The sequence below is a fragment of the Microchirus variegatus genome, assembly GCF_963457635.1.
Source record: "Microchirus variegatus genome assembly, chromosome: 9".
Taxonomy (NCBI): Eukaryota; Metazoa; Chordata; class Actinopteri; order Pleuronectiformes; family Soleidae; genus Microchirus; species Microchirus variegatus.
Genome location: NC_139810.1, coordinates 10,421,368 through 10,443,524, shown reverse-complemented (window position 1 = coordinate 10,443,524; position 22,157 = coordinate 10,421,368). Strand labels below are relative to the sequence as shown.

General features: G+C 40.1%; 1 protein-coding gene across 1 annotated transcript in view; it reads left to right on the top strand.

Moving 5' to 3' along the window:
• LOC310931575 (dedicator of cytokinesis protein 3-like) overlaps nt 1-21,715 on the top strand; it is a gene marked incomplete at both ends in the record, with an annotated part of 80,627 nt that extends 58,912 nt beyond the window's left edge. Inside the window, 31 exons of the mRNA XM_083894762.1 lie at nt 1,477-1,669; nt 1,760-1,887; nt 2,463-2,609; nt 2,704-2,802; nt 2,903-2,997; nt 3,152-3,227; nt 3,329-3,429; nt 3,530-3,588; nt 4,650-4,798; nt 4,892-4,977; nt 5,077-5,103; nt 5,201-5,296; nt 5,386-5,446; nt 5,543-5,636; nt 8,228-8,376; nt 9,814-9,900; nt 10,115-10,219; nt 12,541-12,682; nt 13,014-13,180; nt 14,413-14,499; nt 14,610-14,789; nt 14,914-14,997; nt 15,470-15,586; nt 16,225-16,346; nt 16,831-16,966; nt 17,221-17,302; nt 18,479-18,594; nt 19,204-19,288; nt 19,364-19,486; nt 19,592-19,677; nt 21,107-21,715. Of these exons, the coding sequence (XP_083750888.1) occupies nt 1,477-1,669; nt 1,760-1,887; nt 2,463-2,609; nt 2,704-2,802; nt 2,903-2,997; nt 3,152-3,227; nt 3,329-3,429; nt 3,530-3,588; nt 4,650-4,798; nt 4,892-4,977; nt 5,077-5,103; nt 5,201-5,296; nt 5,386-5,446; nt 5,543-5,636; nt 8,228-8,376; nt 9,814-9,900; nt 10,115-10,219; nt 12,541-12,682; nt 13,014-13,180; nt 14,413-14,499; nt 14,610-14,789; nt 14,914-14,997; nt 15,470-15,586; nt 16,225-16,346; nt 16,831-16,966; nt 17,221-17,302; nt 18,479-18,594; nt 19,204-19,288; nt 19,364-19,486; nt 19,592-19,677; nt 21,107-21,715 (3,888 nt within the window). The remainder of the gene's footprint in view (nt 1-1,476; nt 1,670-1,759; nt 1,888-2,462; nt 2,610-2,703; nt 2,803-2,902; nt 2,998-3,151; nt 3,228-3,328; nt 3,430-3,529; nt 3,589-4,649; nt 4,799-4,891; nt 4,978-5,076; nt 5,104-5,200; nt 5,297-5,385; nt 5,447-5,542; nt 5,637-8,227; nt 8,377-9,813; nt 9,901-10,114; nt 10,220-12,540; nt 12,683-13,013; nt 13,181-14,412; nt 14,500-14,609; nt 14,790-14,913; nt 14,998-15,469; nt 15,587-16,224; nt 16,347-16,830; nt 16,967-17,220; nt 17,303-18,478; nt 18,595-19,203; nt 19,289-19,363; nt 19,487-19,591; nt 19,678-21,106) is intronic.
• Between the last annotated feature and the right edge of the window lie 442 nt (nt 21,716-22,157).

Here is a 22,157-nt window from a genome sequence, read left to right as displayed (position 1 = left end):
TTCTAACTGATAAGCAGTGAGTGGTTTGGATGTGGATGTTTTACTGTTTATTTCAGGCAGAATGTGGAGAAACTGAGATTCCGTAAAGAAACCATGTCCCTGCAGATCTCGTCCACACTTCTTTTGGAATGATAGTTACCAGTTATTTTTAGCTTGGGGTGTATGAGGTTCTTATCTATAGTGTTATATATAGTGTATAGTAGGCAGTGTTTGGAGAAGGAGATGGCAGAAGTGGAACACAAAGAAGGACAGCAGAGAAAACATGTTATTTTAAATAGACTGTATATAAAAGTATCTTTGGAATTAGAAGAGTAGCAGTTAGCCACTCGAGGTAAACTCCACTTGTTATTAAAAAAAAATTAGCCTACTTTTCATTTATCTGTAAACATTTTTCTGAGGACTTAATGGTCTCAATCACTACTTTCAGGTCTTTTTTAGTAGAACATGTAAATTGTGTACCCGTTTAGATTACACTAGATGAAGTATGGCACATAATGAGTGGACACCACTGTGATTGACAGCTGGAATCATCCAAAATCTCAAGGCTTCACAATGATAGTTCATTTTGCAACCAAAAGACTGTGTGTCTTTCACAGATTGACTGTGAAGTTGTTGCTTGCGGCCTCATTGAATTATCTAACACATCCAACAAAGAAAAAAAGCACAATAGTGCACCAATTTTCTCTCACAGCATGTTTGTGTGTAGGGATAAAAAAAAAATGCTGTGTCTGGGTGCATCCATCACTTCAGACCTGAAAAAAACATAGAGAATATCACCTTCTGATTCTGGAATTTTGTCTGATGACGGAACGTATCAAAAAAAAGATTGAAAAACCTAATTTATAGAAATTAATACAAACGCTCAATGAATGTGCTTGGCAACAGCATTGCTTTCATTTGTGTGCAAGCCTCTATTTATAATAATTAATTCATGAGGCACCAAATATAAATGCCCATGTATTTTTTTTGGCACTATTTAACACAGCTTTGACAATGTTTCACTTATGCGCATCATAATATAATATGAACATATAGTCTAATGCCAAAGGGAAGTGCTGTCTGAAAGCAGCGCAAACTAATGTAAATATTTAAACAAAAGTCTTGTGTAAAATTAAATAATTATTAATTTTTTCATTTGAGCTTTCCTCTGCTGGGCTACAACACTTACTTTCTGCTGCCAAGGTTTATTTTGGATCTTGTTTCAGTTTGCAGTTCAGTACACTGAATGCTGTCCACTGTATTTAACATGCTGACAATGTAACTCATACTTCAAAAACCTACAACTATCTCTTTATCGGTCCAGTGTAAAGAATTCAGTGTGCATGTATGTCAGCCAGCTAAATACCAGCATCACCCAGATCTGGGCAGTGTTTATGATGCAACAAGTGGAATTCTTTGTGATGTTTTCATATATGGACGTCTTTATACATATATCCACTATAAAATTCTATTTGTGTTTTGTGTTTTCTGGGCCAGGCTGCATTGTTGAACAGTTTCCCTGACATCTTTGACGAGCTGCTGCAGATGTTCACCGTTCAGGAAGTGGCTGAATACGTCAGGGGAACACTGGGGAGCATGCCCAGCACAGTGGACATTGGACAGTCCATGGATGTCGTCAAACTGCAGTCTATCGCTCGCACAGTCGAGAGCCGCCTCTTCTTCTTCCCCGGTGAGACATGTGTGAAGGTTAACAAAGAGGTTTTGAACAGGATTTCATTCTCACTTTTTCTTTTTTCTCCTGTATATTTCTTTCCTCCAGAGTCTCGCAGTATTTTGCTGCCGGTAGTTCTGCATCATATCCACCTGCATCTGCGCCAGCAGAGGGAGCTGCTCATCTGTTCTGGGATCCTCAGCAGCATCTTTTCAATTATCAAGACAAGCTCAGTGGTAAAATATATTATACTTAGTATATATACTTAGGTTAACTTTTGCAAAGCCTGAGTTGAGAAATGGCCAGCTAGGCATCCGTAGCACTATTCACTGTAACCACACAAAAGTGTTGTAGGATTACAGGTTAGATACATGTTGCATCATAGAGAAAGGTGTTATGATTATTGGAAATAATTTCTCAATGTGATTGTTTTAATCAATTAATATTGGTCATGCAACGCGCTCTGTAAATAACAATTTTCTCCCTACAATCCACAATAATCCTCCAATATATCCTAGTATACTGCAATGATAGTGCAGTTGGCATTTCATTTTAAGTGGTATTAAAATTGATCTTTAGAATTCTTCAATTTGAACCGGACCCTGGCAGTACCCTGGCAGAGAAAGCAACGTATTTCCCATGCAATAAAATTACCCTTTAAATTATCAAAATGCCACATTTCATGGGGACAAATAAAGCCCCTTAAAAATCTATTTTCACATAATAGTAATGCAGTTGTTGTTTGTTATTATGTTGTATTTACATGTATGTGGTTGACTTCAGGTTCTCACTCTGCTTCTTCATGTACCAGGAATCATCAGTTCAGGAGGAGGTGGAGATGATGGTGGAGAGTCTTCTGGACGTGTTGCTGCAGACGCTTCTGTCCATCATGAGCAAGTCTCACTCTGTGGAGACATCCAGAGGACAACGCTGTCCCCAGTGCACTGCCGAGATAACGGTAAGCCTCCGCTTTTTCAATGTACTGTGTTTTTTATGTATATTTTAAGTTGATTAACCTTTTTATCCACATCTGTCATTGTCTCTTTTGGCAGGGAGAGTACGTTTCCTGTCTTCTCTCTCTTCTCCAACAAATGACAGAGATCCATTTTCACCATTTACTGAACAACTTCCACAGCAAAGAGGAGCTGAAGGTGGGGAAATCATTGAGTCACAGAGCAGCAGAGGAAGATTGCATGTGTCTCACCACACAGCTTTAACATTAACAAACTTAATGTCAATATCTTTACGCAGGAGTTCCTATTGAAGATCTTCTGTGTGTTTCGCAATCTAATGAAACTGACTATCTTCCCCCGAGACTGGAGTGTCATGAGGCTTCTAACTAGTCAGTGAGTCTGTTTTTCCTCTTCCTATTGTTCCCAGAGATGGCAAGGATATACATAAAGCCAGCTATTAGATCAGACTCCCTTCAGAAGGTGATGCTTGTGTTGCATTATTGCTTCATCTATTTTTGGCTGACAGTGTAATGTTTGCTTTCTGCAGCACCATCGTAGTGACAACACAGTTCCTGTCTCCGGCGCTGCACAAGAACTTCTCAGAGGCTGATTTTGATTTCAAGGTGTGTGTGGTGGTGGTGGCCACCATACAATATTCAATGTTTTGAATCTTTGAAATGAATATAGTTTCAGTATAATACTAACTTTCTTTTGTTCTTGTCAGGTGTGGAATTCCTTTTTCAGTCTCACTGTTCTATACATCAACCAGCCCAGTTTGCAGCTGGAGGCACTGGGCCCCGCTAAGAGAAAGAAAGCCCTCGACAAGTGAGAAACAACCACATATCGATTCATTTATTTGCTTTCTCATCAACATTTGATTTTCTCTTTAATCTAAATCTCTGCAATTCTTCTCTTTTCCTTGTAGACATGGAGACATGAGAGTGATGATGGCATATGAGCTCTTCAGCATGTGGCAAAAATTAGGTACGTCATCATCCTTAATGTGCAGTATATAGACATAATACACAGCTACTCTGTAGCCTCCTACCGCCTTCATACACTCACCTGCCATTTCTCCAGGTCTTTTGTGCTTCTAAAGAAGTTTCTGGTGTGGTCTGCTGCTGATGTAGCTCATCTGCTTTAAGGTCTAATTGTGTGTTCAGAGATGCTCTTCTTCATACCTTGCATGTATTCCCAGAGAACTGCTGCTCACCTTCAGTGACCATTCTCTGTATGCTCTAAAGATGGTTGTTGTGTGAAAATCACAGTAGATCAGCAGTTTCTGAAAGAAATGATAAATGTCACTGATACGTGTGTTAGATCGTATCGAAATCCATCCCTCTGTCCATCCTCTACCACTTTATCCTCCGCATGATGGTCGCAGGGGGCAATTTATAAAATCAGTTACAAAAACATACTGTATATTAGTTGCTTTCTGAAATCCAGAAATTTTCCTGAAACCGACTGCACAGGAGGGTCGTGGGGGGTTGTTTATTTTTTATTTATTTCATTTTATTGGTTGTGCATAATGATTACAGTCTTTTGCACATTTTTCATACATACATTTTTAGTAGGCTGACCCCACATTCACCTCTCAGTATTGTGTGATTTTGAATACTAAATCAGCAGAGACCACTATTCTGAGACTCCATTTTACCATTACCATTTTAAGATCAAAGCTAATATAAGCCGGGCTGACATTGAGATGATGCAAGCAACATCAGAAGCCCCAGAAGCATCATGAGATTTACTGCTTTATTATTGGCATTGATAAAGGGTCCCAAAATACATTTTTGCTCAGGGCCCCATGACGGCTTGGGCTGGCCGTGGTGAGATTGCTGAAGGACAATCTCCTGCAAGTGAGCTTGCTAGTAGAAACCCCTCACCTTACATGTTCTTGAAATGGTCCTGCTTTTATCAACACACATTACTCAGTCAATTTCCAGTTGCATTCTTAAAATACGAACAACAAACTCTGGTAAAAACCTGGTAAAATCCAATTCTTATATCTAAACAGCTCATGTGTGAATCCTTTTGCAATCCAGGTGACAACAAGCCCCACTTCATCCCAGGAATGATGGGACCCTTCCTGGGAGTCACACTCGTCCCTCAAACCGAGGTCCGAAACATCATGATCCCAATTTTCCATGACATGATGGACTGGGAGCAGAGGAAAAATGGCAACTTCAAACAGGTGATTTAGGATGTTATTATGTTACAAAGAAAAATATGTTGAGGTTTTTGTGTCACATACTGTAACGCACCCACAATATTTGAATGTGTGTAGGTGGAAGCGGAGCTGATGGACAAGCTGGACAGCATGGTATCAGATGGGAAAGGCGATGATAATCACAGAGAACTCTTCAGCCTTTTGTAAGAATCAGACCCTGTGTTTGCTGTGCTTGAGTAACACTGCCCTCATAGTATTCTAACATCTTTTTTTTTTTTTTTTTCAAACTTGCCACACTTTAGAACACAGCTGTTTGGTCCTTACCCAAGGTGAGGTGACATCAAAGCCAAAAGACATTTCGATTCACACTTTTTTTGTTTAATTTATCTATTTAACAAGTCACATGACACTTTATTTTCTGCGCAGCCTTCTGGAGAAAATAGAGCAGGAGACCTGGAGAGAGACAGGGATCTCATTTGTCACATCAGTCACGAGACTCGTTGAGCGGTTACTGGATTACAGGTACACTAAGATTTTAGTGTGCCTTGTAATAATACCAGATTATGTCATTCAGTTACAGCACAATTACATTTTTGTTTTGCTACGTTTAGGGACTGCATGAAAGGAGACGAGATGGAGAACAAGAAAATTGGTGGTTCCGTCAACCTTATGGTGAGACATTCCTGAGACATGTGGGAGATATTTACACATTTATAATATTATTTACATATTTTCTTTTACTGATCCTTTTTTAATTTAAAATTCCAGAACTTCTACAAGTCAGAAGTTAATAAGGAGGACATGTACATCCGTTACATCCATAAGCTGTGTGACCTGCATCTACAAGCGGAGGACTTCACAGGTAACAGAGATACTGTGTCATTTTTTGTCTTAAATTTGTCATTATTAACTGTTTGCACACGATCCCACATTTATATTCATCTTTCATAAGCCTTGCTCTCACGCTTGTTTCGCTACATTATTCTTTTGACCACAGGGACTCAAGGGTCTTCTCATAAAAACGGTGACTCAGGTTGATGACACAAAGGAGCTCCATAATTTCATTTTGAAAACAATGAAGCAAATCCAGGGATTAAACTAACTTTTTTCACCACCGTCCCGGAAACATCCCGAAAAACATTTTGAACCGTCCCGAATCGTCCTGAATCGTCCCGAAAAACCGTCCCTTTTTTTACATTTTGAGTTGTTACTTACTGATAATATAATAAAAATGAGAAGGGCCATGCATTGCGATTTGCATGAGGCTGTTTAGGGCTGTCAAAATTACTCAAAAATGACGTTTGAAAAAACACAAATATTCGAATATCTGTATTTGAGCATGATATCAATGACGCGCGCACCGGTGTGCGTTGCATCCGCTGCATCTGGGGGCTTTAAATCAGTCAGACTGTCAGGTGATGACAGCATGACGTCAATAACAGGACGAACTAATACAACCAGACAAAACTACTTGTAGATGTAGTTTATTGAAGTTTAAACATATTTCACAACATATTACCAACACAAAAATAAGTAAATGAACTAATGACCAAGAGCGCAGATCTCTCTCGCTCTCTCTCTCTCTCTGTTCCACCGTGAACTCGCTCTGTTTCGACCGCCAAATTATCGGTGTATCCCTAAATATAACATCTTTATTGACAAGAACGATGTAACCGTAATAATAACGCACTTGATAATGTGACTTGTGTTTCAATCGGCACCTGGACATGCGTGCGCATGCGCTGATTACATGGGGGCGCATGCGCTCTTGTTCCCCAGTATAGAAAAAGATGTGGTGTATAAAAAAAATCTATTTTAAATAAATAAACAAGCAACTCTAAGCCTGGCGGGGCTTCATTCAGTGATTGAAACAAACATGTCAACATTAATGAAATGTTTACATGCAGTGCGGCCGCGCTAAGCAGACAGCAGCACCGTGGCTCGAGCGGCGCACAGTGAGAGAGGAGCAGTTTCTGCGTCTCACTGAACAACACAAACATGAGCGCGCAGACATTTACCTTTTCACATAAGTATTTCACACCGACCGCAAACCCGTTCTGGTTCACAGAAAGTGTTGAAAACTTTCTCTGAAAACAGTCAAAATTCTCTTTCGTCCCGTGGTCGTCCCGAGAGAGAATATTTATCGTCCCGATGACAATTAATCACGTCCCCGGGACGACGGGACGGTGTTAATTTTAATCCCTGAAATCATGTTTACCCAGTTTTTTTTCACAGAGGGGAGCTCATTATGACACAATACAACCTCAATGTAAAAATACCAGTGTCTTTACTGGCATCAACTACTACTACTGCATCCTGCAACAGTTACCAAAGCATGTTTTTTTAGATAAGATAACATGAGAGTGATGAGATAAGTGTAACCAACCCCCTAAATCCCTTTCTTTCAGGTGAAAACCAGTGTATATGGCTATCTGTTGTTGCTAATCCAGGGGTGTCATTCACACTCGCACTGTTTTAAGTCGATGTGCTATCAAAATAGTCTTGGAGACTATTTACATTGTGTCACCTTAAAGCTACACTGTGCAACAGTTGGCGATTTCCGATGACTTTCAATGAAAGAATTATTATGCCTCTGTTTGCTCTTCATGAACAGAAACAATGCAACAATTATTTGTATGCTATATGTCTTTCAACTGAATAGAGCCTCTGTCAAGCAGTACTACAGTACCAGATCTAAATGAGTGAGCATTTGTGCGTATTCAGCAGAAACTTAGGGGTGGGCGGGGAAAAGCATGTAGAATTAACTTCTGAAACTTTTCATCTTTGTGTTTTCAGTCAAACTACAACCTGTTTGCAGTCATCTTATACTTTACTAGCCCAATGTTGGCGTTATCTCCATCTGCTTTGACATCACAAATCCCTTGTGTGCAGCAAGGGAATGTAGCCGAGATCTAAACACTACTATATTGAGAAAGACACTGAGAGTAATGTGGAGCTGATAGAATTAATCAGCACTGTTTTAACTCATATAATATGTATCAGGAGGAAGAATTCAGTGAAGTCAAACGACCACTGTGTGATAAATTTAATTTGATGTGATTTTCATTTGATGACTGTGTGAAACACTTGTAATGGGGAAAGACAGTAGGTGGAATGATTTCCACTGTGCAGGTGCTGTTTGCATCTCTGGCCAAAAAAACTGAGCTGTGAGCGAGCAGCTCCTGCTTTGTGCCACTGACTGTGCTGTGTCACACACACACACACACACCCCCCCCCCCCCCACACACACACACACGCACGCACACATGCACACACACACACGCACACACACACACACACCATCTGTTCACAAACACTCGACCTAAAATGTCTGGGAGGTATCAGTTCATCACTGTGGCCAGAGTGTTGCAAACCCTGTTACCATCTGCAGTCTTTACTAGAAAGCAGAATTTCATTCCATTGATCTTTGACCTGTACCTTCTCCTGCAACAGAGGCGGCGTTCACTTTGCTGTTGTACTGGGAGCTGCTGCAGTGGGAGGACCGACCCCTCAGGGATTTCCTCCATTATCCCTGTCAGAGCGAGTGGCAACGCAAGGAGAACCTGAGCCGTAAAATCCTCCACTACTTCAACAAGGGGAAGGCAAGTGGATTTTATTACATTCTTCCTTTACATCCTCTCGTTTCAACTTTAACATTTGAAATGTTGAAGACTTGATAACTGATCATAGGTCACTTAAAAAAGTAATTAATTGACAATTGCCTTTACTTTTTTATATTTTCCCTTGTTTTAAATAATATTCTAATTGCATCTGCACTGCTGCCCCTCTCCCAGGATTAAAAAGAGCCAAAATGTACAGATCTTTACAGATTTTTACTGCCTATTACCACTTTGATAGGATCCTTTGTTCACTAACTACTGAACTAGATATACACAGTGGTGGCCAAACCACTCTAATCCAAAGTAATTAAAGTAATTAAAATTAGAAACACCACAAGGTAATATTTTTAGTAATAATAATGTATAAAAAACAACAGTTTTTGATGTGCTGCTGATATAGTCTATACATTTAAGTGTCTGTAGTGGTTTAATGTTATGGAAATTTAGCTAATTTGAAATACTTTATAGTATGTGGTGAAGTAGGATTAAACATGTTGATCATATGGTTTATATATATTGTAAAATCACAGTCATCAATGTATACATTAATTGTATTATTGTTAACATTATATTTAGGGCTGCAACTAATTTTCCTAATTTATTCATCTCTACATTATTTTCTCGATGAGTTGTTCTCATCACAAAAATACTCAAACCGATCGATTGATTAATTATAACCGGAGCTACTGTGGATTGTCATTGTTTTGCAAATGGAAAACACTAAATGTGAAAGGTAATGTGCAGAATTTGCTCTCACTATTACACTTTAAGGGTCAGATCAGTCAAAAGTGATTTGCTTCCTCCCTGCTGATGTTCATCAAACACAATCAAATTAGCTGGAGAGAACCTTGACCTGTGGACTCTCAGAGCAACTGAGAAGCAAATAAACATGGCCTCGCCAAGTTATGTCAAACCCTCAGATAACTAAGTTTAGCTTAAATTAATGTAAAAAAAAAAATCTTGGATATATTCTTGTTTTCCAAATATAAAATTCATCTCATCTTGCAAATGCTTCACTCTCATTTCATGATAATAGACCCTGAGCAGAGTACACCCTCAAATTAGCAGCTCTATCTACTGAAAACATTTTCTATCAAATTATGATTTGGTATCGGAAATCGATTCTTAATCAAATCATGACCCCAATAGATTCTGAAAGATTCACACCTCTAATAAGCAACTACATTTGGTGTGAGTGTTTTTATTTGATATTGTTTTTTGTTTTGTGAAAAAACAACTAAGCCTTAGTATTTTTCCAATGTTCCTTTGTCTTAGCTGATGATTTTTAGTCCTCTAAACATTACCAAAGTTTCCAAACTTAGTAATTGTAATCACAACATGTTCAGATTGTAAATGATAAATTGAGCCTCAGCTATTTCCTGCGTTAATCCTTTATCTCGTTCATATGCAACTTTGCAGTGCTGGGAATATGGAATCTCCCTGTGCCGGGAGCTGGCGTTCCAGTATGAGACGTTATATGATTATCAGAGCCTCAGCTGGATACGGGTGAGTGAAGTTGTGTGTGCATCCTCTTCCCACTGTTATTATTAAACAAGCGTCCTCTGCGGTGCTGCTGCAAAGTGTGTATTGTGTCAAACACAATGCCCTAATTACCTGTGCACACACCCACACACATCAGGAAATGCAGAGAGTAAAATAACGTGTGTGATTAAATCATTACTCATCCTGACTCCTCTGTGTGTTTATCACTCTGTGACAGAAAATGGAGGCAGCGTATTACGACAACATCATTGAACAGCAGAGGATTGAACCAGAGTTTTTCCGAATGGGCTTCTATGGCAGGAAGTTTCCTTTCTTCCTCAGGGTAAGATTCAGGAAATCTCATCTCCTCTTGTCTGTTATAGCACAACGTTGATTCTGCCAATGCAGCCACTTTCTCTGCTCTGTTATGCTTCAAACTATTTCAGCTACAGTAGGAAAACCATGTCATAATGGGATGAAATGGTCTAAAAATATATCCCTAGAAGCATGAAGCAAGTCTTAAGCAAGTCTTACATTATTACCTATATATAAATAATATATATTATAATATTTTTTCAGAGAGACTGCTGAATTGAGATGTGATGAACAAAGAGGCAGACAAGTCAGTCTTCATTTGAGACACCTTTAATGCAACGTAACATTTGACTGCATGGTCTCTTCCTGGTTGTCAATAATCCAGCCGCAGAAGTTACCAAAATTATTTGGTGGCCAACTAGAGAATTGAGTTGATGCATACAAGGATACAGCTGTGCTCCAGGCCATATTGAATCCCTCGCTTACTACAAAAAGACAACGCAAATGTTTTCTTAAGGGGAAATTTAAATCACTAACATTACATTAACCACTTTCAGGTTTGAATGTTGTTAATGTTTTAATTCAGTACAAGAACACTGTAACACCTGAATTCCCCACATTCAAAATAATCTAATAGCATCCGTACTTAGTAGAACTTTATCTTTAAATATACCGACTGTGATGCACCAGTAGCAAGAATGAATGCAATGTAACATTCTGAAATCATGTGCAAAAAAGGACTAAATAGTAAATGGTCTGTATTTATAAAAGTGCTTTTCTAGTCTTGATGACCACTTAAAACCACTGATTTTACCATTCACTCCATACCATACACATTTTCTATTGCACATCTTTAGTGCCAATTCACATGCTGCCTGCACAGGCGACAGGAACAACATGGGGTTAAGAATCGTGCCCAATGACACCCTGCATGTAGAGTAGTGGAGCTGGGAATTGAACCCACAACCTTCCAGTTGAAAGACACCTTGCTATACCACCTATCCACCATTGCTAACAACTGGTCAATGTGGTTGTTTGTCAAAAAACAAAATCATATCCAAATAGAAGTCACTTACTAACCTTCAAATCAAAAGACCACTAGTGTGTATGAATCTTACACATAGCGTACAATCCAGGTTAATGTTGTTTTATGTGGTTTATCGTTCAATAGCAAACAAACAAACAAAGGAATCCTGTCTGCCTCTCTCACTCTGGTGCATGATCTGTTCTAAGATTCTATTTTTCATTTAAATTTAAATTTTATTTAAATTTTATTTTTTATTTCTTTTGTCTTGCATTTCTATATTTGGTATATTTAGTATTTCAAAGTGTTCACCTTAGTTAAAGATCACTCTTAAACCTAAGTTTATATTTTTAGTCTGTTCATTTTTAACTTAATTTTATTGTAGCCTTTTTTAAATTATATTTCTGACACTGTTAAGTTATATTTTTATTTTTATTTAATTTTTACTCTTTTTTTGTGACCATGGAGATGTGCAAAGTAAGAATTTCATTGTGCAGTGTGATGTCTGTCTTAACTGAACATAAGACAATAAACCTCTTGAATCTTGAATCTTGAATCATGATGCTCACACTATGCCCAGACCAATCAAACAAAATTAAGCTTAAGAGGGTTCTACTAAATACTGATAATCCAAAATAGTATATACTCAAATCAAACAAATACCATAACAATCTATAGCTCCTGTTGTGGTCATTTACTACCCTATTACTCATTACTACAATATAAAGATAGAAACATGACATGACATATAACACAAAGCTTTACTTTCTTTAACCACTATTGATACTAAAACAATTTGTGTCTTTCAAGTTAATGTCCCTTCTTCACTGTGTACCATCGAGAAGTCCCAGCAGGTACAAAACTGTTGTGACTATTATTGTGACTCAAGTGAAAGGGACTGAACACAACAACAGTGATGTGGTCCTCCCTTCACTAAACTCCTGCTTCATGCTTCCATGTCAGATTACAAACCCATTAAACTCTGCAGAGATTAAAAGTCTACATGTTAGACAGGACTGACTTCTGTTTCTGTGACGGTAATAGAGAACTAACTAATGACAGTGGAAGTGACGGTGATGCCCGGACATGTTGTCATTTATTGTCATGTTTTCTGTTTTAGGCATAAAGTTGATGAATTCACTTATAAAAAATGTATTATTTAAACAAAATATGACTCTTTTGTCTTGTCTGTTGTTCAATATCAGCTCACCAAATAAGAAAAGATGAAATGAAATCTTTGTCAGTATGTGCAAAAAATACATTTGTTTGTTTGTAAGAAGAATCATTCTTGTAAACATCCTCTTGCTTACACCTCTTCTCCCCAGAATAAGGAGTTTGTCTGTCGTGGTTATGACTATGAACGGCTCGAGGACTTCCAGCAAAGGATGCTGGGAGAATTCCCACAGGCCATTGCCATGCAGCATCCCAACCAACCCGATGACACCATCCTGCAGAGTGATGCCCAGTGTATCCTGTTTGTTTAGTTAGTAAAAGCAGCTTTTTGTAGTTTGTTTGTTTTATTATGAAATTACCTTTTATTTTATTGGTTGTTTCCTTTAGGAATAACAAACTCTCATTTAAGAAGCTGCATCACATCATTAATTCTTTGTTCTTGCTTTTCATGTGGAAAAAAATATGAGAGGTTATTGCAGATGAGTAGAGATACTGAACACAATGTCGACGCTGACTTTCCAGAGCGAGAGAGTCAGCATTTCCTTCTTCTGTCTCTGCCTCTCTTGCTCCTCTGTGAGCACACATGTTTCTCTGTCTGTCACTTCCTTGACACTTTGGCTTGTAGATCTGCAGATCTATGCGGTGACTCCAGTGTCAGACATTTCTGATGCGCCTCAGCTGGAGCGTGTGCCAGAGAGGATCAAGAGTTTCTACCGCATAAACAACGTCAGCCGTTTCCACTATGACAGGCCTTTCCACAAGGGGCCCAAGGACCGGGAGAACGAGTTCAGGGTACAGTGAGCCAGCGGTGTCACTCAGTCACATCCTCAGCGCTAACATTATTCAGACATAACAACAGGAAATTACACTAAATAGATCAAACTGTGAATGTTACATGCACTGTATTTATTTTGAGATGAATGTGGCCTTTGAGGTGATGCAGACTTAGTTAACACCACCTTGTGGCCACTGTGGGGATGACTTAGGGCCTTAAAAGGATTCAAAAATCTTTATTTATAAATATGAAATGTCATGACATAGTAAGACTGAAGGTGAAACTAAAGGAGAAATGCTTTATTTTAACTCAGTCAGGGCTGTGTAGGTGTGGTTTGGTGGGGCTTCATTCTCCTCAGAGAACTGCTGCTCACTGAATATTTTCTTATCATACCATTTTCTGTAAATTCTAGAGATGGTTGTTGTTGTGAAAATCCCAGTAGATTTGCAGTTTCTGAAATACTCAGATCAACAGCCATACAGCATTCAAATTCTCTTAAATAACCCCCCATTCTGATGCTCAGTTTCAGCCTCAGCAGCTCATCTTGATCATGTCACGACATGGCTCAGATTAGATATTTGCACTTGCAGTAGACGTGTCCTTAATAAATTGGCTGGGATATGGTAGGATGACTCACTTGTGTAGCAGCCTTTGTAAGTGTGTGAATCCCTGCAGGTGCATTAGTCAGAAACACTGCAATATGATGTTATGTAAGAAAACAGCATTAAGATGAAGAAAAGGAAGGCAAAGTTAAAATCCCACCAACAGAATATCGATCGATATTTGTTTAAAATCCTAAAAAAGACAACTTTAAAGTATACCAGACAGTCCAAAAACCAAATAATATTTATATTTTATAGTTATATGAGACTGAAAATCATTTACATTCTAGGTTTAAACAATAGATGTTTTTCTTTTGAAATTACTTGAATATGAAGCAATTTGTTTTCATTCAACCAACTGATCGTTATGTTCATTGTTAAGTGTCATCCCCCATTCCCACTTTCTCTAGGATGACAGGTTTACAACCTGCAGGGCGTTAGAGACTTGGACCAGACACTGATACTGTTCTTTCCTCTGACACGCTAACCTACATTTGGAAACCACATCAGAACTCTGACTCTCTAGTAAAAACAGGCTTTTCCAGCCTGGTTATGCATCTGTTTTTACACACTGTCAATTTTCCACTTGATCTTCATGATGCTTCCAGATAGAAAACTGTATAACTTTGTTTTCTGCTTGCTTGCAGAGTCTTTGGATTGAGAGAACAACCCTGATTCTCTCCCGTCCTTTGCCTGGGATTTCCCGCTGGGCAGAGGTGGAAAGGAGAGAAGTGGTGAGCAGTTGAATATAAACTGTTTTTCTAAAGCTCCTTTATACAACAGATGTGATGCCACTCTCGGTATGATGCTTCTGAGGGAGTGACAAAAGTGCTTTTATTTCCAGGTGGAGGTGAGCCCTCTGGAGAACGCTATTTATGTGGTGGAGAATAAGACGCAGGAGCTGAGGACTCTTATCAGCCAGTACCAACACAGGCAGCATCATGGCAACATCAACCCACTCAGCATGTGCCTCAATGGAGTCATAGATGCTGCTGTGAACGGAGGCATCGCCAGATATCAGGAGGTACAGTTGTAAGATGGAGGAAGGGGGTGAGAGGAATAAACGGAGGGAAGGACTTCTGAAGTGATGAATGATGACTGTGTCATATGAGATCCTTATCCTTTGACTCATCCTCTTCTTGCACCAGGCCTTCTTTGATAAAGACTACATCAGCAGTCACCCTGAAGACACTGAGAGGATCACACATCTGAAGGATTTGATGCAGGAACAGGTCAGACTCTGCCTTAAAGGCCCAGTGTGTAGGAATTGGTGACATCTAATGGTGAGACTGCAGATTGTAAGTGGAGGATTCCTCCACTCACTGAAGAAACTACAGCAGCATTTGTATATCAAAAAGAGTGTTGTCTTTTCTTATTTGCAGAGTTAGTGTCCACTATAATTCTTAAAACGCTCCCTCAAGTCAAGTCTGATGGTTTTGCTTGACAGAGTGTGTTTTTCAGATGAAAAAAATTATGCACTGCAGCTTTAAGGACATATGAAAGGCTTTCTCAAGGCTATGGAAACACGTAGTGTGGGTAATATCTTGAGTTTCTGCCTAAAAAACAAACAAACTCATAAATGTTACACACTGGACCTTTAACTTTAACATGTAGAACTGCTCCTTTAACATACTAACTGGAGGATAATGTAATATAAACATAATTTATATTGCTTATGTCTGATTGTTTTTTTGGTAACAATAGGTGCATATTCTTGGAGTGGGGTTGGCTGTTCACGAGAAACTGGTGCATCCAGAGATGCGTCCCCTGCACAAAAAGCTTGTGGACCAGTTCCACATGATGAGAACAGGTTTACACCACGTGAGTAACCACGTTTTTCATGTTTCTGTCTGAAATAGTTTTTGCTGACCTTTATGAACAGTGTACTGTATATAAAGTAGATGTTATGTTTGCATTAGTGGCATCAATGGTAGAGGCTTTATCTTCCACATGAGGGTTGGTGGGGAAGCCAGAGTCAATCCCAGCTGACATAGATTACACCCAGTCCATTGCAGGGCAAACACACAGAGACAAACAACCATTCACTCTCACATTCACACCTAAGGTCAATTTAGAGTCTCAAATTAACCTCTACATGTTTTTGGACTGTGGAAGGTAACCAGAGAACCCAGAGAGAAAACCAGACACATGAAGAGAACATGCAAACTCCACACAGAAAGGCCCTCGGGTGAAGTGGAATTCTAAGTGGTGACCTTCTTCTTGCTGTGAGGCAAAAGTGCTAGCCATTACTCTGCTGTGTGGTAATTGTCTGGTGACCTGACCAATGTCAGCTGGGATTGGCTCTCACTCCCCGGTGACCCTGAATTGGTCATATATACCTCCAAGCCCTCCAACATCATTTGTGCCAAGGTTGCAGTGTTATATTCTAGTCCTTCAGAGCAGGTGTGGTGTGTGGGCAGTGTAATTATTCAGAGCAGTATATGGTTGGGTCTCAGCAGGGTGTGCCCAGTGTGGATCGATTTGGCCCCGCGGGCTGCCCGGGGGTCAACTCTTCCAGAGGTATCCTCTCCTCTCACAGCCACATGAGCCCCGAGAGCATGCGCCTCATACACAGACACAGGTGAGTCAAACACACTCAGAATGTTCACAACATGTAAACAACCTTTATGCGGTGCTGAAATCTATCACAACATACTGTATATGTATATGTAAGAATTCAGTACATGAGAGGCAGGAACAGTCAACAGTTCCTTAATTAACATGAGAAATTCAGCTTTTGCTTCTTTTCTTGTTTTTGTTCTTGTTTTTTCTCTTATCTTTTGATGTATGTTTTGACTTGTTTCATCAACCTGCCTAGGGGCAATGGACATAATGTAGTCGATGGCCTTAACCTGGCATATTTACATCGCGTGTCAATGTTCATTAGTGTGCACGTGAATGTGCAATGTCCCTATTCTATGGAACGTCAACAGGCGACACAAAATCTAAACACTGCGATATTTGTCAACAGTTTGAATGTAATGGACATTTTGTTCATACTTAAAAGTTATGTACGACATGTTTTAAAAATATCTGTGTGTACTGTATTATGGTATCTCTTTCAGCCCTCTGAACCTCCAGGGTTCTATCCGTCACTCGTCCTCGTCCCTGTCGTCCCACACGTCCAGTGAGGCAGGAAACCTGGTCATAATGACTGACGGCCTGATGGGCGAGCATCCCGAGGAGGCTTTACACATGCAGGTTAGAGCTGAAAGGGAAAAACACACATAATAAATATGTTGTGCAAGTACAACTTATACATTTATTTATTCATCATCTTTAAGAGCTTAAGTACCATTTAATGTTTAATAAATAAAAATATTAACATGCTGCTTAACATTTAACAATAGATGTCGTCCAGATAAAACATACAAGACACATAAATGTGTTTTTTTTAATCTGGGTCAGTGTTTTAATGGTTGTTTGCTAAATCTCGAACTGACTCTGTCTTGCAGCCGAGTCCCTCTTCCTCCAGCCTGAGCTCAATTCGCTCCAACTCTTCACAGATTATTAACTCTGCTCCCTCCAGTGCAAGAGGTAAATAACACAGCTGCAGAAAGCCACACTGGACATGAAACATTGTTCTGACCAATGCCGGTATTTCTCTCTCTCTCTGCAGCTGGCATATGTTTGTGGTTGCTTTAGGGGAACTGAGATTGTCAGTCGCAATACATGTAATGATGTTTTTAGGGGCACTGCATCTCGCAACATCTAGCAACTTTTTCTGAGTAACATCAGCCATGGTAGATGATGAAATGAAGTAACCACTCCTTCTCTCTTCTCTTCTGGCTGAAATCCAGTCACTTGCTCGACAGACGCAATGAAAATGATCCCACTACGTCTTAGGCTTGGCTCACACTGGATGCGTCGTGGCTGTGCTGCGTCTTCCAACGCGACCAATAAGACAATGACAGACAGAGAGACAGAGAGAAAATACATTAAAATGATTTTAAAAATATGGTTTTTATGTTTTGGACCACACAGTTGGTGTAGTAGTGGTTAGCACTCTTGCTGCAAGAAGACATGGGTTCACGCCCCAATCAGGATAAGGGCCTTTCTGCATGGAGTTTGCATGTGCGTTGGTTCTCCGGCTTCCTCCCACAGTCTAAAAACATGCAATATGGGGATTCGGTAAATTGGTCACTCTAAATTGACCATAGGTATGAGAGTGGGTGGTTGTTTGTTGTCTCTTATGTATCCATGCGATCCAGGGTGTGACCCCGCCTTTCGCCCTGCGTCAGCTGAAATTGGCGGTCAGCAGGGAGATAATGGATGGATGTTTTTCATGTATTCGGATTCAGCTTGGACTATAAACTACAGTGATAGATGTCAGTTTTATGTAATCGTGTTGCTTCTCTTTGTCTATTTTTGCTGAGAACCAAGCGTGAAAAATAACACCTGAGCTCAAAAATAGAGGCGCAACTAATGTGTGCATTGTGTGCACGCAGCCGTGATGCACATGAAACGCATCTTGTGTGAACCAGGCCTTAAACAAGAAAGACATCTTACTCGGTGTGAGCACAGTAACAAGATGCAATTATTCAAAATGTCCAAAGAAGACAGACTGTTTTATGTTCAAAAGAAAATGGTGGTTTGGTGTTATGTATTTTAGAAGGGTGAGATGTTAGACGCAGACTCCAAAGTCTCTTTTAACGCCCCCTGGTTATTGCATTTACTGTAAAATTGTTTTGTTTTTTGTTTTTGTCTGTCCAGGCTCACCATCTTTGCCTGATAAGGCCAAACACAACCGGGAAGTGATGATACTTCTGCCGTCTCACCGCGGGGGAATCAACAACTCCATGTACTACAACATGGCAGAGAATGGACAGGTGGGCCAAGGGTTAGGGTTTAGGGTCATTTTACACAACCAATCACAGATTTAACCAAATTAAATTGCACATACAATCATACAGCACACAAACAGGTAAATATAAGGTTGTATTGGTACTGTAAGCAAGAGAAAAGCAAAAAAGAGAGGGTGAAAAATAAATAAATAAACATAATAATTTACACATCTGGGAACAGGAGAAGTTTACCCATTAAGGTCAACTGTCTCTTGGATAAAGAGAGCTGCCCCATAATATGTATATTTGGGAGGAATATGTCTGGTTCTGTCCTTACAGTTTTGTGGGAAATTGAACGAAGTTCCCTAGCAATATTTTCTAGATATTAAGGGACACTGGCAAATGCAGTGATTGTAAGTCCCTACTTTGTTGTTACACTTCACATTGAGGAGAGAAATCTGGGAGTTAATCCTGGATGTGAACATATATTTTTCATGCACATAGATGTTTATTCTCATTATTGTTGTACACATTCACTTTTATTCCCGAAAACTTTCATACATTCATGTTATTCTTCAAATTTATTCTAACTGAATTTAAATTCCACTGTGTCTTTTCCATGCAGTTGACTTTGACTAGTTTTATTTTTCTCAGAACAACCACATGCAGCGTGCCTTACTCCAGCAAGTTAGCCCCTGTAAGCCGTGTGTCGATCCTCACATGAATCTGCCAGAGAAAGGTAACACAACACAGAGGAAAAGTGTTTTAATGTATGTGACAGTGCACAGTTGTTGATGCCATATTTCTCCTCCAGTTTTTCCCAATGCTCCCAGCAGCTGGAGTTTGGACAGTGAGAACAGGGAGCAGGTGTCTTACATGCCAGCTTCTACTGGAGGAGGAATCATGCCTCCAGTTCCACCAAGGTCCTTCCCACAAGGTACTTTCTCTGTTCACCTCGATTAAAATTTGCTGTGCAAAAAAGCTCAGTGTATTAAGTTTAGACACGGGTTGTATTCACTTTCCTCCATTCTTGTGTTTGCAGGACACTTCCTGATGCACTGTGATGCATTTCACCACCAGAACATTGACCCTGCTCCTCCCACTCTTCCTGTTCGTTCTCTGAGAAAGGTACAACACGAGAAACAGTGGTTTTGATGTATTTTACATATTTATTCATTCCAGAATTGTCTGGGGATGTAGGTTATGGCCCAAAGAAGAGATAATTAATTTTTGGTGGTGATCTGGATACAGAGGGTCTGGCAGAGGTTTGCACACCATGGGCCTGATTTACTAAAAGCTTGCACATATAAAAAAAGTGTGTTAAGTTGGTATCACCTAAAAAAATATGCACGCTGATGAACTGACGTGATTGACTGGGGATTGCGTCTGTTGAATGTACAAGATAATTTGCCCTATTTGCCATGATGAATATGCAATACAGGGAGTGTTTACCATTGTTTGCAAAATATGAGGAGGATAAAATGCAAATATGTGAATTTAGTGATCTGCTAAACCTAGCTATGAGGACCTTATCTTTATATATAATATATTATCAGTTATTTGTTGCACACAGATAGGAGGACATAGGAGGCATGTTAACAGAAAACACAGAAAATGTTTGTATTTTTAGAATGATAGAGATTAAAATCTAATTTTGTCATTTAACAAAAAATTGAGAAAACAACAAGACAACATGATAACTTGTATCAAGGCTATTTCATTTTAAAGTTAAATCTTAATTCCATTGGTATAACATTTCTATAGTTTCTGCGTTATGTGAAGATTTGCAGAGTGTGCATCTCTCCATCGTTGCTCTCCTTTTGTCTGGTGTCTGCTTGGTTAGTGGGACTTCAAAAATGGCCTGGACACCCCTCTTAAATCCCTCTCACCACAGCATTTATAGCCATGGCATAAACAGCCCTGAACAACTTCCTGGTGTCATGCCTGTGCCAAAGAGGACACGGCTACAAACCTTCTTCTCCATTCATAGATGTTACTGCCTGCTGTTAACTCAATATGATTATTAATCTCCAATCATCCTGGGATCCGATTTCTTTTAGCAGTTGCAGGCTCTTGGTGGAAACCATTAAAACATGTAAAACCCTGATGTAAATACAGATGTCTCCACACTGTTCTACCTGTTGTCATTTTACAGTTACTTCTCATTGAAATGCACATTTCCCTGTTAAATCTGTGTTTATTAGCTCTGTGTTTGATGTTTCACTGATTATGTTGAGTTGAGTGTCAGGACTGATGCCAACCTGTGTCTCTCGCTCTCCTCCTCTGCTCCAAACGATTAGTTCACTGTCTTCACTTACAAATTATTCAATATAATTTGCCATTTTAAATCAAATAAATCCCCTAAATGCCTGTGACGAGGCACCAGCCAAGCCATCGTGTTCAAATCAGAGTGATGAGTATAGCTTTTTTCTTTTCACTTGAGGGTAATTTCAGTATTTGTGACACAGAATAAGTCATGTGACCATTCAGGTTCCTGTGACACCTCTGCTTTGACTTGTAATTCAAGTGATGGCGATGTCTCTGTGTCTTTCACCAGTCTCCTCTCCACCCGATCCCTGGCTCCCCCACCAGTCCTCAGTCAGCTCTAGGGGGCAGCAACTCCACTCTGTCTGGCAGCGCCAGCAGTGGCGTTTCCTCCCTGAGTGAGAGCAACTATGGAGGTCAGTATCCAGAGCCTGGTCCCATCAGGAACGACGCCCTGGAGCCTCTTCCCAGTCACCTATGGTCTCCTCCTGATGAGTACCTGGCCTCTCCCTACCTGCACATCCACTATGGTGGCACAGATATTGATGCCGTGGACCCAGTCCGCCCCTTCCATTACCGCAGCCCTGCCTCGCATCCGCACACCCACCCACACCCTCATGCTCATGCCCACCCCGGGCTGGACAGTCATTCTCACGGCCCCCCGCCGCACCACCACGCTTCCACTCACGGCCCTCACCACATCCCCTACCGCCGGCCTCAGCCTCCAGCCGTGCCGCCTAAACCCTACCTGAGAGAGGGCTGCATCCCTGAGGAGGAGCTGGCACCTCAGCCCATCCCACTGCCCCGCAGGATCTTCCACTCCCCCCATGGTCACAGAGACGAGCAGGGGAAACACGCCTGGGAGCAATGCATCAGCGAGGAGCACGAGGAGGCACAGTGATGAGGAGGCTTCGCTCACACTTCAGTTAGAGCTTTTCTCCTCCTTGTTGTCTTTTTCCCTTCATTTGCACCTGAGTTACAGGAGCAGAAACGGAAAAGAGTCTCTTGTTAACTCTTTTCGCTCTTTTTTTTTTAATTCCAGTGCATATGAAGGAAAGAAACAAAGGGGTGAACCTCGGTGAGTCTTTGCTTTGAGGCGCGACTGCCCATCACTGTAGCCTCTTAGATGTGGTTAGAAGAGAATGATCTGTCACTGTACACAGAAACAGATTCACTTCGTTCAAAAATTGATATTGATTGTACACAACTGTACAACTTGTTTGTGAGCATGTTTTTTTTTGTTTTGTTTTTTTTAATTGAGAAAAATACGACAACAGTTTTGTGAAACATGACGACCATGATCATTTACCAACATGAACCCAGGTGCAGTATAAGCTCTGAAC